This window comes from Babesia microti, chromosome I (assembly GCF_000691945.2).
Source record: "Babesia microti strain RI chromosome I, complete genome".
NCBI classification, from domain to species: Eukaryota; Apicomplexa; class Aconoidasida; order Piroplasmida; family Babesiidae; genus Babesia; species Babesia microti.
The window spans coordinates 418832-436201 of record NC_027205.1 but is presented as its reverse complement, the minus strand read 5'-3'; the positions used below and the strand labels follow the sequence as shown (position 1 = coordinate 436201).

At 37.0% G+C, this 17370-nt stretch overlaps 9 protein-coding genes across 9 annotated transcripts; 3 read left to right on the top strand and 6 right to left on the bottom strand.

The window, feature by feature from the left end:
- Positions 1-104: 104 nt before the first annotated feature.
- BMR1_01G01195 (Transmembrane emp24 domain-containing protein eca) lies at positions 105-812 on the bottom strand (the record flags this gene model as incomplete). The annotated part of the gene is made up of 3 exons (XM_012791859.2): positions 105-353; positions 374-540; positions 563-812. The coding sequence occupies 3 exons, from the start codon at positions 810-812 to the stop codon at positions 105-107; spliced, it is 666 nt and encodes a 221-aa protein (XP_012647313.2).
- BMR1_01G01185 (Ribosomal protein S12/S23) lies at positions 892-1632 on the top strand (the record flags this gene model as incomplete). The annotated part of the gene is made up of 1 exon (XM_012791858.1): positions 892-1632. One exon carries the CDS (start codon positions 892-894, stop codon positions 1630-1632), a length of 741 nt encoding a protein of 246 aa, XP_012647312.1.
- Positions 1633-1649: 17 nt separating this feature from the next.
- On the bottom strand, positions 1650-3675 carry BMR1_01G01180 (Splicing factor U2af large subunit A; the record flags this gene model as incomplete). The annotated part of the gene is made up of 5 exons (XM_021482162.1): positions 1650-1772; positions 2155-2319; positions 2396-2751; positions 2773-3195; positions 3348-3675. The coding sequence occupies 5 exons, from the start codon at positions 3673-3675 to the stop codon at positions 1650-1652; spliced, it is 1395 nt and encodes a 464-aa protein (XP_021337365.1).
- BMR1_01G01175 (hypothetical protein) lies at positions 3810-5192 on the top strand (the record flags this gene model as incomplete). Its single annotated transcript, XM_012791856.1, has 1 exon — positions 3810-5192. The coding sequence occupies one exon, from the start codon at positions 3810-3812 to the stop codon at positions 5190-5192; it is 1383 nt and encodes a 460-aa protein (XP_012647310.1).
- On the bottom strand, positions 5394-11077 carry BMR1_01G01170 (DNA polymerase alpha subunit A; the record flags this gene model as incomplete). The annotated part of the gene is made up of 22 exons (XM_021482153.1): positions 5394-5513; positions 5534-5857; positions 5879-5999; positions 6082-6191; positions 6212-6396; positions 6421-6994; positions 7571-7830; positions 7852-8026; positions 8049-8302; positions 8324-8477; positions 8684-8869; positions 8917-9117; positions 9138-9347; positions 9368-9592; positions 9614-9781; positions 9804-10204; positions 10226-10376; positions 10397-10651; positions 10673-10761; positions 10782-10853; positions 10874-10973; positions 10994-11077. The coding sequence occupies 22 exons, from the start codon at positions 11075-11077 to the stop codon at positions 5394-5396; spliced, it is 4419 nt and encodes a 1472-aa protein (XP_021337364.1).
- Positions 11078-11314: 237 nt separating this feature from the next.
- BMR1_01G01165 (chromatin assembly factor 1 subunit B) lies at positions 11315-12605 on the bottom strand (the record flags this gene model as incomplete). Its single annotated transcript, XM_021482150.1, has 6 exons — positions 11315-11821; positions 11845-11941; positions 11962-12058; positions 12080-12277; positions 12300-12423; positions 12444-12605. 6 exons carry the CDS (start codon positions 12603-12605, stop codon positions 11315-11317), a joined length of 1185 nt encoding a protein of 394 aa, XP_021337363.1.
- Positions 12606-12726: 121 nt separating this feature from the next.
- Positions 12727-14008, top strand: BMR1_01G01160 (thioredoxin-like protein; the record flags this gene model as incomplete). The annotated part of the gene is made up of 6 exons (XM_012791853.1): positions 12727-13094; positions 13116-13314; positions 13337-13557; positions 13578-13794; positions 13815-13856; positions 13877-14008. 6 exons carry the CDS (start codon positions 12727-12729, stop codon positions 14006-14008), a joined length of 1179 nt encoding a protein of 392 aa, XP_012647307.1.
- Positions 14009-14496: 488 nt separating this feature from the next.
- On the bottom strand, positions 14497-16506 carry BMR1_01G01155 (transcription factor with AP2 domain(s) (ApiAP2); the record flags this gene model as incomplete). Its single annotated transcript, XM_012791852.1, has 1 exon — positions 14497-16506. The coding sequence occupies one exon, from the start codon at positions 16504-16506 to the stop codon at positions 14497-14499; it is 2010 nt and encodes a 669-aa protein (XP_012647306.1).
- Positions 16507-17092: 586 nt separating this feature from the next.
- On the bottom strand, positions 17093-17362 carry BMR1_01G01145_2 (diazepam-binding inhibitor (GABA receptor modulator); the record flags this gene model as incomplete). Its single annotated transcript, XM_012791851.1, has 1 exon — positions 17093-17362. The coding sequence occupies one exon, from the start codon at positions 17360-17362 to the stop codon at positions 17093-17095; it is 270 nt and encodes an 89-aa protein (XP_012647305.1).
- Positions 17363-17370: the final 8 nt, after the last annotated feature.

Genomic DNA, 17370 nt, shown 5'->3' with positions numbered 1-17370 from the left:
TAGCTAAGTTTTAAGCATATTCAGCGAATATTAGCACAATTGATCTGTTGTGTAATTAAATATAAAATTCAGTGCCCTTAAAACTCCCAACTACAAATTATTAATTAGATAAGACGCTGTGACTTGAAATACTTATTCAAATGATTGATCGAATAGGCGACGCAAATGCATATTGCAGCAATTTGCGCCATGTAAAAATATAGGATATATTCATGAACTGTGTTGAAGATTCTGTAGAACTTGTTGGTGATAAAATCGTCCAATACCTGTTCATCCTTAATACTAGACACCGAATGGGTGAATTTCTGTATCTCACTAATCAAAAACTCAATTTCATGTTTCTTAGCGGGATTCTAAATGGATGAAAACTTACAATGTTATCAAAGTCATATTGTCTTTGATTTTCAAACTTGTCCAGCGCGTCGGCTGTCTCTACCGATAGAAAAAATTTGGCCTTTTTGGATTCCAACCAGTGTCCCAATGAGCAATATATGCAAATTCTATGCGTACCGGCCGTCTCCGATATGTACGAAAATTTACCTGCATTACATCACTTACGTACCCTTAGGCTTGGCTGATATGTCAACTCTAGTATTTATCTTACCATTTGGCAATCTAAAATACATCGAGCAGCCAGTGTTTGTTGCGTCACTAACTGCACTGTGTGCTGCACCTAGATATTCGTAGTTTGCAGTGATAAGGATGCGTTCACCAACATTTTCAATGAAACAACGTTCGACAGAGTCTTCAATGTATATATGGAACCCGAATGATGTGGACAGAAAAGTAGCGAAAAGACACACAGCAATCATCACTGTATGCCGTGTGATATGTGTGGTGTAAAACCATGATGTTATACATACATACATATACATACAAGTTATAGTTTCTATGCTTAGGAATCTCACTACATCACTTACGAACAATCTATTTGGATTGTTTACTACACAAATGCAGCTTAAATGGAACCATAACTTGTTATATTCATGCAAATTGTCACTGGCATCGTTAGAATCTGTAAAATATTTTTCAACACGTAGCCTACACGGGCGATTGTTTTACAAAAGAACACCAAAAATAATTCCTGTGCACAAACCCAAGAATGTACGTTCAAAATGGCTGGAAGGGGCGCCACAAAAAAAGGGAATTTGCGTCGTTGTCCGTGTTCTCACACCCAGAAAACCAAATTCGGGCCTAAGAAAAGTGGCCAGGGTGAGGTTAAGTACTGGAAGAACTGTTTACGTTTATATACCTGGAATTGGCCACAATTTGTCTACACACTCAGTCGTGTTGGTTAGGGGCGGAAGGTGCAGGGATTTGCCAGGGGTTTACTACAAGGCTATCAGAGGCAAATATGATTTGTTGCCGGTAAAAAACCGCACCACTAGTAGATCAAAATATGGTGTCAAAATAGATGCCAACATTAGAGCTAGGAAGGATAACAAGTTGAAACATATACACTTGACCAGTCAATTTGATAGGGACGAATTTAACGCCAGGAGAGTGTACAATTGGCACGACACTAGTGGAGAATTGTACCTGAAGACATTGGACACTAGTGACCCAATGCCACTTGATATATTCCACTTCAACACCCGTTGGAGGCATAGATTGGCAACTAAAAATGAATAATTAACAAATGAATTGTACTAGCCCCGTATTGCCAATTCATAATTGGCTTCAGGCTTATCAAATTTGCCCATCATGAACTCCTCTTCATTGTAGAAATCAACCTGTACTACATTTGATGCGAAACGGCGTCCTCCTAAAGACTAGGTTATTATTTTTTCAAAACAATCAATGAATTATACAACAAACAATCACCGTGAACCAGCGTCCACAATATATACAACAGTAGCATTTGTAAGTTGTAATTTGAAATCCAATTAATATTGAAAGCTTGTGTAATGTATAAAAATGAAAAATAATTCAACCAAAGTTTTATCCAAAAATACAAAACTAGAACTAGAATCACCCTTGTATATTAATCATTTCATACAATCACAATAATTTAATGAATATTATTAAATAGCGCAAATCACCTCTTCTCGTATTAATGATGCATAATGTTAGAATATAATATATGCGGTAGAAACAAATACATTATTTTTATCAAATAAATTGAATTTAGATGCAGTGTTGTGTCGAACATACCTTCCTAGCCATGGCAGCCCCTTGAATTGATTCAAATAGCACAAACGCATAGGCCATTTCGCTGGGAGGATTCCTAGGAACTTCCACCCTTTCCACCTGTCCCATAAGATCGCATTCGGCGCGAATGTCTTCAATTACTTCTTGATATTCCCGGTCATTTTGCAACTATATTATCAAAACAGTTAAGATTTTCACAAAAATCAATATATATATATACAATCATGAATTGAACTGAGCTTACAGATGCTGTTGTGACTAGGTTTCTTATTATTATACATCTGGTTGGAATTTGAGTTTTCATTAGCTCCGACTGATTCCTCATTTGTAATCTCAGCAAATTCCTGTCGATTATTCGTTTTGTCAAAGCATCCTCAGCTAATATAATGTTATATTGTAGCCTCATTTTTTGCAAAGCCTCCACTTGTACATTTGTGTCGACGAACTCAATTAGGCACATTCCGGCGCTAGTATCATCCGCGTTTTTGAACAATTGTATGTACTTCAATTTGCCAAATTCCTCCACCATACTTTTAATTTGATCTTCAGATTGTGTAATGGGTAGATCTAGTATGAGTAATCTGTCAGTTTTTGGCGCACCTAAATGAACACTTAACTAACCACCAACAAGACTTGTTATAGCATTTGATAGCAATGGTTTAATGTCGGCAGACTGTAGACCATTTACCCCAAGTGCTAGAATGCTTGGAGATATAGTGGGTACAGTTGGTGGAGGTGCCTTATTAATGTATTCCGGGGGACAGTTCCCAACACGAGTAATGGATAAACTTTTCCCCATCAAATTTAATCCATTAAGTTGCAGAGCATTACTAGTCTCTTCGAGTGTCCTCATTTCAATCGTGATTGAAGTTTTATCGTTGCTATTGTGCTTTCCCCTAATTGCTGGGTTTCCAGGTAAACAATTGCCACCAACAGCTAACATTGCCATATTAAAGTATTCAATAATCACTTCCACCTCTATGTTAGGGGGAGTGTTAGATATCTCAAGTTGACGAGAAAAGCGGGTGGATTCAGCTTCGGAATCTAAATAAGTGATTGATTAACAAATATAATAAAAATCTCCCAACAATAATACACCTAAAACATCAATATTCAACACAAAGTATTCATGAAATTATGGGCCTATAAACAAAAAATGCCAAATAAACATGTTTGCATTATAATATGCCTCTTACCCTGTACAGGGATCCCGTCCACATAGCCCAAAACACCCCCGCCAAATCCTTCCTTGGGTGCTTGCTTAGGCGGGGAATCAAATTTAAACCTCTTCCTATCGTAGCTATCTGAATGCCTGAATCGACTTCGATCGCTGGCCCTATCGATATCCCGACCGCGGCCATACCTATCCCTAGACCTTCTACCATCGTCCCTCCTATCTCTATCATATCGGTCCCTGTCATATCTGTCATGGTCATTTCTATCTCTCGACATTCCATGATCATATCTGTTGCGTTCATATCTACCACGATCGTGTCGATCATACCTATCTCTTTCTTTGCCCATATTGTTATGCAATTTATATATAATGAATAGGGCAACACTAGTATGGGTTAACTGGGGCTACCAGTGTATATCGCAAATACTTTTTAGGCTAAATAGCATAATTAATCCATTGGGAGTCATAAAATTGAGCGAAAATGAAGCGCCCAAATGCCGAATGCTTTGTGATTGACGATGAAGATACGATGGAGGCTACGGACAAAAAGGCATTTATGAAACTTACTAGGGAACCATCAATAAAAAGTTCTGCTAGCATTAAGGTTAATGAGACAAAGGATGCTGAATGCAAGGAACATGGTGACGGCTCAAATTACGAAGTTGGGGTGGAAGTCGCTGGAGACAACAATACCACTGTTTACACAAGTACAATTTCAATCAACGACGCTGATCACATCCCTATATCCCTAGATTCAGACGAAGATTCATCATTGCGCAGAGCTACAGAAGCTGATATTGACCCAAATAAACTCCCAATTCAATTTGATAACACGACAAATAACACTGGAATTTACCAATCAATAAATTCCGTGCCAGATGATACTGAACGGGCCGAGGCGCCGGCTACGAAATTCTTAGACTCCAATTTGGATACAAACAATTTATCACACAATATAATAATAAGTGATGATTTATCGAATAACAACCTACTGTATAACATATCAATTCATCCTGAAATATCGCATCCCACAGTACCATCATCAGATCCCAACAACACTTTAACTGCATCAAACGAGGCGATTAATGTATTGGAAAACGATAAAATACAGATTGCACCCGAGGTTTGCACCATTGTATCTTCAATTTCAGCGGAATCAGTGGCATCTGATGTGGGTTATGATAACATGTATTCTTCGGGTCAAATTTTAGGATATCAAGATGATTTTCTACAAGAATTTCCACAGTTACCGTGTGAAAATGTATCTCATCCAATATTACAAGTTGTATCCGATGAATCTGACGTTGAAATAGTCGGGGATAATGCCGCCGATATCATTAGTGACAATGTAATGTACATAAACAGTGACACACCAACAATCCATCAAACAACAAACTCAGATGAACCGATAACCATAATGACTCCAGACTCGACAATAGAAGATAAATCAGAATGCCAAATTGCGGAAGATAAGGTTAACACTTATTCTGTTACTAATAATGTGGAAAGCACAACGATTGGGACCAAAATAGAAAGTGTACAAAATTTGAATGCCATAGATAATGCTACAATAATTGGTATGGCAGATAGCACAGATGAAAATTTCATGGTCGAAACTATGGATACTAAAAATATAGTGATGCTGGACAGCGGGTTGGTAAAACCTGCTTGGCTCAGGTCTGGTTGTTTCCAGGGGAAAAGCTGGAAGCAAGTTGCCGATATGCTAGGTGAGATAGTCACACATTCCACCCTTGAAAGTGAAAATCTTAGCATCCTCCGCCAAATCATCACCAACCTCAACCGCCAAAACGGACCCACTAACATAGAAGAACTTAGGACACAAATTAAAATGCTTCTCCGTTGAAACATCTGAAATGTACAGTTTGCATTTGTATAGTATCAATTTAATTCTAGTTTCAGTCGTATAGAAATACAAATTTTGTATTATCTGTCGTAGCCTGGTAAAGTTTAACTGTTCAAATTGATTTGAATTAAAAATGTTTGATGGGCTTTGCTAAAACTTAAATATGGAGATTTGATTGCTCTTAGCGAATGAGTAATGTGACTAAAGTTGATCTGTGAAAATCTCAAATTGTCCTCCTCTCCTCATCACGGAAAAGGGGGAGAACAGCGAATTCAGAGATATTTGAGAGTATCCATTCCGCGACTGTTGATTTTGTACAAACTACATGACACCGTACATACCGAGCGCAGATTCTTCCTCTCTCTGTTGTAGTCTAAGATGTGTAACTTTAGGCAGCTTGCGTTGTTTATCAGTGACATGATGGTTGGACACATCTTCTTAAGTCCGGAGGAGGCGCCAATTGACTGTTCCTTTGACAAATTATTAAGTAATTCGTTGTAGTCTGAAATTTCAATCTGTCTAATAGGGGTTTCATTCAGTGGATGGATCCTGCCCTTGGGATCTATCAATACGGAAACTAGGCATGGCCTATCTACATCCTCAGCATCATCAGGCCCTTCCCTTAATGGTCCTCTTAGCAAAAATTCTATGTAATCGTAATAGAGCTACGTAATCCTGGTGCTTACAAAAGTTTTATTTGCCGTGAGAAATTGCTCCATTGTATCTTGTGCCTGACATGCCATTTGTGGACATCGATGTACAGCGCCTATCATCACTCTTTGAGTGCTAGTTTCACAACTTGTACATCTAAGTGAGTATTTTAGCACATTCAAATTTGAAACCCCTTAGTTTTACTTTTCATATTTATCATATAATCAATAATTCATACCTCCTTGTACAAATTGCAGCATTTGTGTCCAACTCAAATATCACTCGTTGTATCCAATTCTTAATTGAATTAATTGGGAACCAAAATTTACAATTGCTGCACCTAAAATACTACATTTGAGGTTAATTACCTGCAAAAAAGCCTCAGGATTCACCATATTGCCACAGTTATTGCAGTGTAAACCCGCAGATAGACTGAGGCCACGATAATCATCAATTGATCTTTTAATCAAGTTCAACGCACTGGATTCGGAGATTATTGAATGTTGTACCCCTTCCCCTTCTCTTTTTTCATAGCTTTCATTTATTGCAAGTCCTGTGTAATTATATAGTTACATACCCAAGCACCTCCCCAATCTCTGTGAATTTGTCCCCTCTATATTACCGCAGAGTCTAATAACGGGGGGGAGAAGCTGTACCGACTTATAATATTCCAAATCAGGTTTCAATCCCAACTCCTTCACCTCTTCAATGGTGAATGCACGTTGGGATAACAAATTTATCGTGTCACCCTTCCCCTTTATCTTCTCAATCGACTGTTTCGAGCATATAATAAATGATATATCCTGCCCAGCCCTAATAGTGCGCTTCCCTTGTTTATTAACTCTTAGCGCCACTGATACGTGTGGCAGTGCACTGGCATCCGAATACTCCTCTGGATTCCTGTTTAATTGCTTGGTGATTGTATATGATTCCAGTGGCACCCGATCCGAATCCATTTCACCGCATAAATATGTCAATAGCTCGTGAATCTTTTCAATTGCCTCATCTATGCCGTTATCGCCGAAATTCGCTGTGAATAGGATGTTGAGGATTTTATCACCAATTTCCTTGGTGAGCAGTGACCAGTCACGGCGTACAAAGTCGAGCCCTTTGCTGTCAATTTCAAGTTTCTTCTGCCCATAGTCGATAACCTGCATAAGAATCGTATTTTTTAGTTGTTTGAAAAAGTGAAAAATAATCATTTAAGCCAAAGAGAGAACACATGAAATTTGTACATCATAAAACAATCACAGCGTTGAGCAGTATGAATTAGATATAAACGAAATAAAAAATCGATGAGGTATAAACAAATTAAGGCACGGTAGAGATAATCAATACAGGATGGAGGTTATAATCGGGCCTTTTATTGAATATCAAATTTATGCATACAAATAAAATGTTATGCCAAAGGACCATCTAGTCGCGCTAATTGAGTTATATGATACCGTATAATACTGTAACTTGTCGTTTCAACTCTTATTGATAAAACCCATGCCAACACCCATTTAATGGCCATAGCACATATATCACAATATTCTTATGCTTTCATCATTAGCCATTAAAATTATATTGATCTTATACAAACATATACATACTGATTATGGCGTAGAAATGATTATGTCAGAGTGGAAACTATGACATATGTTTCTAGCACGTCCCATGAATTTTTTACGGAATATTTTATCAAAACAAACCAAATTATTTACAATAAACAAATGTTAGCATACCTTGAGCGCAGCGTACTTCTTTTTCTTAAGCAGAAGAAGTCTAGCAAATATGGCATCCAATTCAATCTCCAACTTGCGATATTTCTTGTTTATGCTACCAGAAAGTATTGTAGCCAGTTGATTTGCTTTATTAAAACTCTCGAGTCTTCCATCATGCCTAATATTGGTGTTTAACATCAAAGAATCCGTATCACCATAAATCACTTGAAGCTTGAATTCACTTTCCAGCTTCTCCTTTGTGTCCATTAAAATATTACGCCCTGAATAACCAACGGACTTGCCCTGTAGTGTGATAAAGGCTGCTAAATGCTGTGCATGGAAACGAGAATATGGAGAGCCTAAGCATCCATACAAAGAATTGGCAATTAGTTTAAGCGCCAATTGTCTAACGTGCAATTGGGCCTTCTTTTGACTGTTCTTCTCCGACATCATAGAACTCTTAATTGTCGCCCTCATCTCGCATTATATAGTCTATTACCTCCACTAATCGCTTTAGCACAGCTGGCAAAACTCCGGGTTCTGTAGATATCGTTTCCACCTGTAGATTGTTGTTGTGATCTACTATGGGTGAAATCACAGCCGTGGTAAAACATACATTGAATTCTTGGATGATAGATGGGTACAAGGAATTAAAGTCTAGTAGCAATATGAATGTGTCGTACAGCCCCAATATGGGTTCAAGCACTAACCCTCCTTCATATGAACCTTTTTTAGTCGCAGCGCTTTTTGTATCTATTTAAATGGCACAAATACCTTTGTGCTTTTGAAAACTGTTGGAAATTACGTATTTTAGGCGATGAAATTCGTGCAAAAGTAGCATGTCGTTCCTTTCGGATCTCATACAGGCAAGGCTGTGCGACCACAAATTGCCAGCAATACATGTTAACTCACGGGTTAATGTTAAAGCCTGTGTTAAAATTATTAATAAATTATTGCAAAATTAGCAAATCGATATTACTATTTACATTTGTGCATGCCTTCCATTAACAGAATAAACAGCATTTAATGCATTTTATATCATTATATGTTTAAATTAGTAGATAATATCATGTAAATAACATAGATTAGTGGTATGTGTGATTTATTAATTTAATATACTTATATGTATCTCACCTGCATCTTCACTAAGGCATCCAAGCTATAGTAGGCAAACTTGGAACTTGATTGTATAAATTCCAGCATCTTGCTTAAATTGTTAAAAAATGGTTCAATATCTTCTACCGAAAATGTTGTCCTAGAGAAATTTTCATCGGGTTTCCACTTGTCAAACTTTACCAACGACTCCAAATCATAGCTCACCTAAGTTACTTCACCAAATGCGATTTATAACAAGTAGAAATGCTTACCTGACCGGGGCTGTATTCCTTTAGTAAAACACGAGTATCGCAAACTAATCGCCCTTGAGTATAAGTTTGCCCTCTCTTGTAAAATTTAAAGCGGGAAAATGATATTCGTTGGGGCAAACCAGTGGCAATTGCACGCTTGGTGAGATTATCAATGATATTGTTGCCAATATCATGGGAAACCAATATATCCGGATCTATTTGCTGTGTAAAACAACTATTACCTGCAATTTGCCGAAAAATACCGCAATCATACCCCGTTCATTATCAGTCAAACAAATGTAAGGACGACTCTTGCAAAACTTATCCATTCCACCAGGCCAATTCTTATTGGCAACTTTTCTCACACAAACAAATTGGTTTTCATTCCCCAGATCAAATGTGAAGTTCTCAATTTTTGCTGCCTTGTTGTAAATCATTGAGATTTGAAATGCCTATGTCCATTGTTAATTACTTCGGGAATGTTATTCACTGAGATCATCTTTAGCGATAAACTGCAAATACAAAGCTTAGGCAGAGGAGGCTCGGGAACTTTGGACTCTTGATCTTTGTAATTCCACCTGAAAACTGATTTGTGACTCTTAGTGACGAATTCAAATTGGCAACGCGATATATTATCCTTCACCAATTTTGCATCCCTAATCTTAAGCCAGCAAGGGCCCTTTATCTTCCTCTTTACCTAAAATTAATAACAACTTACAGCAAACCTTTCCACTAGAGAACTATTCAAGCCATAAATGTCCGTATAATGAATACCTGAATAGTGCTCAGGGCGTATTTCGGGAGATGAATAAGGGTAACAGACCTTGATAAACATTTGCTGACCACAAGGGCCATTTTGTAAAATTTTTCTCCACACAAGTTTGAACTAAGTAGGGATTTGGAATTACCATAACCTTTTGAATGCCATAGTGGGACTTGAGTGTCTGTAATTCCTTATAAAACCCCTTCATAATCATCTTCTGATACAAGGAATTTTGAGCATCAATTACAGTTTCAGAGTTCTCTATCGTAAACTTCATATCCATTCTAACTTTGAAATATAAATCCCGCATGCATTCGGTAACTATTATGCAACAGCTAGCGGTATCTACGCTATCCGCTGTGTAAGGCGAGGTTATAGCTTTGCCAAAAATGTAAAAGTTGCCCTTGAAATCTTCCTGCAAATCCAAGCAATATATACCGATAAATTTATCTTCCAATAAATATATATCTGTGGGTTTTACATTGATATTTTCATCTGGAGTATCCAGCTGTACCTTTGGATAATCGATCTCAGCGTCATTTATTTCTACAATTACATATTCCTTACGATCGTATATATGGAAATCCTGATCGATGCCGATGTTATCAGTGTTAGATATCTCGACGCTGTCGTGTATATCATATAAATCATCTGTAACTATGCGTTTGTCCCTTTCATTCCTAGTGCAAATTAAATTATCATCTGACCAATCGTTTGCCTGAATAAGTGGGTTAATACTTGATGAGTATATTTTTGATTATTTTTAGTGTAGACATTACGCGAGATTGACGATTGGGATGCATTATCTGAGTAAAGTGATATATCGTGTTCCGTGGTGGTTATATTTTGTGTGTGTTTAAAAGAATTTAAAGATTTAGCGATTTTGTGGGCAACCAAGTCATTCTCAGGGCAATTTTTGCGCCCAATTCCCACATCTTCATCGTCCAACTCCATTTCAAGTGCATAATATTTTTTAATGTCGAAATCCTTTTCCTAGATTATTGTTCATAATACAGTATGCGATTGTTTAGCTTCACCGCCCTTCCGAGCCATCTCAACGAAGTGCTGAACCAATGGTTTCATCTTCCCTATTTTCTTATGGCCTGAATAAATTAATTATTACTTGACGTACTATTATGGGCAGGTTTATCGTAATCGTAAAAATCGTACTCTTCATCCTCATCATCATTTGAATCTACATAAAAGCTTACACACCTGCCCCTTCGACAAACTGGTGGATTTTCCTGGCTTTATTACGCTTCTGATATTCCTCATCCGATAACACTTCATAGATGCGGTCGTTCTCGTCTTCCACCTATGTAAATTGGTACCCACTTCATATTGATCGGCAGCAGTAGCTTGGCCTAATCTCTCATTCCTAATCTTGTTGAGGGCGGACGCGATTGATCTACGCGCCATTTCAGAGGCCCAGTGATTATTACGCCACACAAAGTAATCGCCCTCACCCCTATATGTGATAACAGTATATACAATCTATCAACAATTCCATTAAATCGAGTCGTTTCCACAGACAAAAATACCAAGGACCTGGTGCCACTACACCAAGCTAGTATCTGTGCAACTAGTATAACAATTACTTGCACATACATAATGCATAATTACAAATTTGGCACACAAATAAGTGTGTAAAGTTAATTAATTAACTTGTGCATCAAAATTCATGGGCGAATCAACTAATTCATCACTTCTGAAAGTGATTATTGATACGTAACCATCGCTGGAGCTGGCGGCGCAAACCAGTCCAGTGGAATCCCATGATATATCCGTGATTGGAGCAAAATGCAAACCCTTAAGCACGGCCAATGGACCTTCTATCTTATTCACATCGTAAAAACATACGGAACCATCGAGTGTCCCTACGGCAAAGATGCATGAGCTTTCCAATGGGCGGAATCGAGCCACCACTGTTGGACCAGAAGGAGATGGAAAAGTAATTATGGGAATTCCCAGTCCCAATATTTTGCGATGGAATACATAGCAACATGGCAAACTAGTTTCATTTGCTTCCTTATTTATAACGTTCTGAATGCCAGCTGGGGTCACTAATAGAGTGCCATTGCTGGAAAAGTCTAGTCTCCTAAAGAATGAGGGCAGATCTTCGCCTAAAAACACTGGTTTTTGCGCCCTTTTATCCTGTACATCCTACATAAAATATCGTTTATTACGCCTGTTGGGTTTAGTTCATCACAGTCTCGATTATTCTTTAGCATAAGCAAAGTCTTCCACCTTTTACCCTCTCCTTCGCGATTCCACACTCTCAGACTGAATTAGATTTGATGTACCATTGATCTGAGGAGAGAGATGCTATGTATTGCGATTCGGCAAATGAAATTCCTTGTGCGATGTTTGAGTGGCTTGGTAATATTTGTATTTTATTTACTATATTGGGTGGTTAATTACGTTCTGAAGTTGTATCTATAATAGATATATTGCCATCTTCGGTGGCGGCTGAAATGTACCGTTCCGATTGGCACCAACAAATAGAATTTATGGCTTGACTGAGACTAAATACTTTAAATCGATGCCAAATTTCTTCAAACTCCGGATCATCATCACTTTCCCCGGGCTTAACTTCACTCCATAGGCACAAACTTTTGTCTGTATAAGTTATATTTATCACCTTCTCCACCTGTTGCCAGTACTGAGCCGCTCTTGTTCCATCTCACGCAATTTACCTCGCCGATGTGGCCAGTTAATCTACTGATAACCTTTGTGTTTATAGGTTGGAGCTGTATCTCCCATATCTATGTGAATGACACGTTACATGGACAAATTCATCGGCGCCAGCTGTTGCAAGCTTTGTAGACTTCACATCAGTAGAGTTAAAATTGTGACCTTGAGGTTTGAAGTCCAGTGAATATACGCGATCACTGTGCTTATTGTCCTTGCTATGCCACAGTATCTGAGGCAAATTGACGCTAGGCATGACAAAATCTTAGTATAACATAATTCTAATTGGCAACAGTGCTATTGTACATAGATATCCACACATTAGCTGTTACCAGTATGTACTCATATAGGGGTGTATAGGCAGGGTATTATGCAGGATGAGATTCCGGTTACCTCGGTGTAGCTATAGATTTTATAACAATCCATTTATTGACGGATTTAAAGTGTGCAATAGACCATTTTCAACTCAGTCCCACATAACTAAACTACGCAAATATTCATTATATATGGCTGGTATTGGTCTAATTTCATGTGGTTCAATTTATTATGGCTATTATCCGTTCACTAGTCCACTATGCAAACTGCCCAAAATAGACGAGTCAATATTCAATAATTCTGACAACTTGTTCGTCCTAGTAGCCCACTCCAACAGTTCAAATCGTCATTTCACTGATTTAATAGATGACCTAAAGTCTATATTTGACTGTCCACAATTGAAACACGTAAAATTGTGTTATACAATCAGGTAATTTTTTACATAATTTAGAAATGAGGCCCAATGCTCAGAATCTCCTATTGCCATCATGTACAAGGGACTGAGGAAAAAAAGTATTCCATTGAATAGGCACAAAGCAATCAACAAGGATGAAATAATTGAGTTTTTCAAACCGGTATCGGAGGAAAATCCGGTTCAGGATATCGAATTTATGCCAGAAAATGTCACCCTAAATAACTTTAAACACAAAGTAACAACATTGGCTAAGTTAGGTAATCAATGCTTCATCTTCTGAACCAGTACTGGTGCAATTGTTTGAAGATGGTTGCTTTTTATGTTTCTTAATGCGTCCCTTTGTAAATTCTGTGCATCGCATTTTAATGGCTGGAAACCACAAATTGTCCATCAAACGATTGAACATTGAAAAGAACGATTTCCCAGACAATTGCCCAATTTCTCGAGCCACGCCCACTTTTATCCTGTACAAGGGGAGGTATTTCATCCTTTACACAGCAAGGCAGATAAATGGGATGAGTTTAAACCGCAAAATTTGGTTGACAAACTAAATAAAATTCTCAAGTTGTCCCATAGGGAAATGAGGGAGTTGGATGCTTTAGTGGCGAATATTCCAAAACGCCTTCAACTTATCGCAAATGTAGCTCAATGGCAAGCTGAAATATTATCACTGGACCATTTGGGCCTTGCTATGGATGCGGATTTAATCAATGAAGTAAGCCTTAAATTATCCAGAGTGACACGCAATCATTGCTGCTAAAAGATATAATGGAGCAGGTACATATTGTGTAAGTTAGGACATGAAACTCCACGATTCTCTGGACGAAAATATTGCTCATCTGGAGGAGGAGATTGTTTTGTTGGAGGGAGAATGTATATTAATTGCTCAGGATGTAGCTCGGGAGCTTATTGACAAATTTAATTATTGATTCTCACGTTACAAAATAAACATCATTAATTCTGATATATAAATCACATTAACTATTGACACCATTTTACGTATCTACTTATGTCTAAAATTTATATCTATAGTTTATTTTTATATTAATTATAAATACTCTAAGTTTACGGATTAACCAATTATTTATTGGAAGTGAATATAAGCACATATACACCTACCATCTTGTGACTACAATATTGTATAAATTTGAGGTATAAAAGTGATTGCTAAATTATTTAGTATAATCTAGTAGTGAACGAACTAATAAATATATCATTAGGAATGATTAAATCATTATATATAGCATTAATTATATTAAACGTACCTATGTAACAGAAGTGAGAAATTGAAATTTCTATACTTTTGTATACAAATTCGATATAACATAATATACACAACGTGTAGAAATGGCATTAAAATAGCAAACACACTAACTAATTGAATTGTTATACTAAATACTAACGAATTAAGTTACAATTACATTTTATTATCTATAGTTGTAAGGACCAGACCAAAAAGTTTATTCTTGGCTTGCTTGTGTGAAAGCATCTGCTGTAAGGCACTGCCATTACCCACCAAAAATCTGACATTAACAGTATTTTGAAGCTCAATTTGGTTGGAAAGCAATATTCTTGATAAATGGTTAGCAATTTGTCGCTGCAATGGGACTTCTTTAATCAACTGAGACTGTACAACAGATGGTTGGTTATCCCATTTATTGTACATGCAGTCTACGCCCTTTTCGGTATTATACATCATCGTCTGCATTTTCGTCAAAACGACATCATTATTTAAAGCCTTATTAATACAATTTACATGTGGTTGTATAGCATCATTAGCATGTGTGCTAACCGAGTTTTCTTGCAAACACTGCTCTACATTTATATTATCATCAAGGTCTATATCTAAAGTGCAAGTTGCAAGTTTGTATAGATCTTGTAGTTCTAAATTGACCTTATAAACACTGGACTCAACTAAATCGCTATCATTGGTTGCATTTTTTTTGCATGCTATAGCAATTCTTCTGGCATTATCATAAGTCATATTAGGTCCAACAGGAAATGATCTGAAATTCCTTTTGCCATTCAAATCGGTCCAAGTGGCACACCAAGCATTATCTTTGAAGAAAACGCCTGGAATTCTACTTCCAATTTGATCCGTAGATTCCAACATACGCCTATGCTCAATGGCCATTGCGCGTGATCTCTCAAATCCATACTTTGAGACACTAAAACTTTTGATGCATGGTGCTCCATTATTATTACACCACTGTGTGCACCATGCTTGGTTTACAATACTATAACTAACCCCCCTTGGTGTATCTGTAAATATGTTATCAAGATTATCTTGTTTGCCCGGTTCAACATATCCATTAATTCTAGCATCCATACCATCGCTATTATGTATTATTTCATTCTCTAAAGTTTCTATACTCGTTTTTGATGTCAATGGCGAAAGTATTTGCGAGTCTTCAGCAGTTGAACATTCTCTAATGCTCTCTACTACTTGATATGGTGATTTATAATAATGGCAAAATTTCGTTCTCTTCTTATCGTTAAGTATAACTCTACGTGACACATCATTATAAGACCTTTTTCCAACAATTTCATCATTAATATTGTGAATTTGTCTGTCAGTAACTCTCGAACATCTATTAACCTGACGTTTACCGGCCTTAATTTTAGCACTACTTTTACATTTTAGCTCTGGAATCTTATTTTCAACTGCTTTTCTATGCGCGATGGCCAACCTTCTAGCCTCTTCAAATCCATAAATACTTAATTTAAATGCCTTTTTCCTATTCCTACCCTTTTCTGTCCACCATGCCGTCCAACTTTTATCACTCTTGCAAAAACAAACCCCCCTAACCTTTTCACTAGATGCAGCAGCCTCTTCAATCATTTTCATATCAAAATTTTGATTGATCGTCGAAGCATTAGATACATTTGTCACAATTTGCGGGGCTGTTTTAGCAACTGGGCCATATTTATACAGGGGTGGTGATTTTGGCAGTATTTCTGATTTTTTATTATACAGTTCGATTTCATAAGGGTCATTCATGGAAGAGAAAAGAATGTCTTCAACGGTCAATAATGTATTGGTATCATCAGAAGCTTTCTTTTCTAAAGATGATTTGAGTATGTTATCAGATTTACTATCAGGTGTTATTTCCTCAAAATTAGATTTAATAATCTCATCGCACCCATCAGACACAGTTGTAGAATCTGACTTATTACAGGAAAGTATTCTGTCATTTTCAAGTAATTTTTCAGATAGAATTAGTTTATCCAAATTCTCAGAATCGGATCCAATGCAACCCTTCTTCCACGCCTTTATGCAAGTAAGCAATTCATCAACATCATTGGGGGTTGAATGCGAATATAGATCATTATTACAATCTTTATTTTCTAGAAACCGAGATGTTTTTGATGAATCATCAACATACTCAATATCTTTTACCTCCGATTCAATTATACCATTCGACATATTCGAATATTATATTATATCGATTACCTTTCGGAATCAATTTAACAAAAAATTTACGTGCAAAGGCATAAATTATTATCTAAGGAGTTTTATTGGCAGCCTTTTCTGATAAATTTAACAATAAATAAGTATTTTTAGTTAAAAATTACACTGCGTTGACAGAACTAAATTGTTCAATATTCAATACTTCATTTAACTATCTTTGGCCAGAGAAGTGATTCATAGAATATAATTAAATGATGTTCATTACGTATGAATTAGAATAAGGGAAGAATAATAATAATATTTGCATGTACTCACAACGCGTATAAGGCGTACACTCTTAGAGTACCACTTGTAATTGGATAAATTTCAGATCTAAAGTAGGTAAGGTGTTAGGAATGGATAAGCTACGCTACGCATATCATAGAGCACTAGGGTGCAATTTTGTATGAATATGATTGACGGGTACAGCTAATATAGCCATACTAATAACAAAAGCAGAAGTTAAAGTCAACATTTTGGGCATATAAAATGGCAACTGTGGCTAATATATTTCCAAAAATAGATAACCGAAAAATTAATACTGTGCAGCGGGTGTTAATAGTTAGCACTTGGTCTGCCAACCGGGGTCTATAGTGTTGACTAACTGCACATATGCATCCATGGCCTCTTGTTTACTCTTCCCAGAAACTGAATTCCATGCATCCCATTTGGCTCGTCCAGTAAAATCTAGCAATCCTGGCTTATCCACATTACAGTTTCCTACCATAGCCTGTTTATAGTAGGCATATAAGAGTAGTTTGTCCTGATTGGAAACAGAGATGTATGTGGCGTGCCGAATATGCTCAACAGCTGTTTTAAAAGTCTCTTCCATTGTATAAA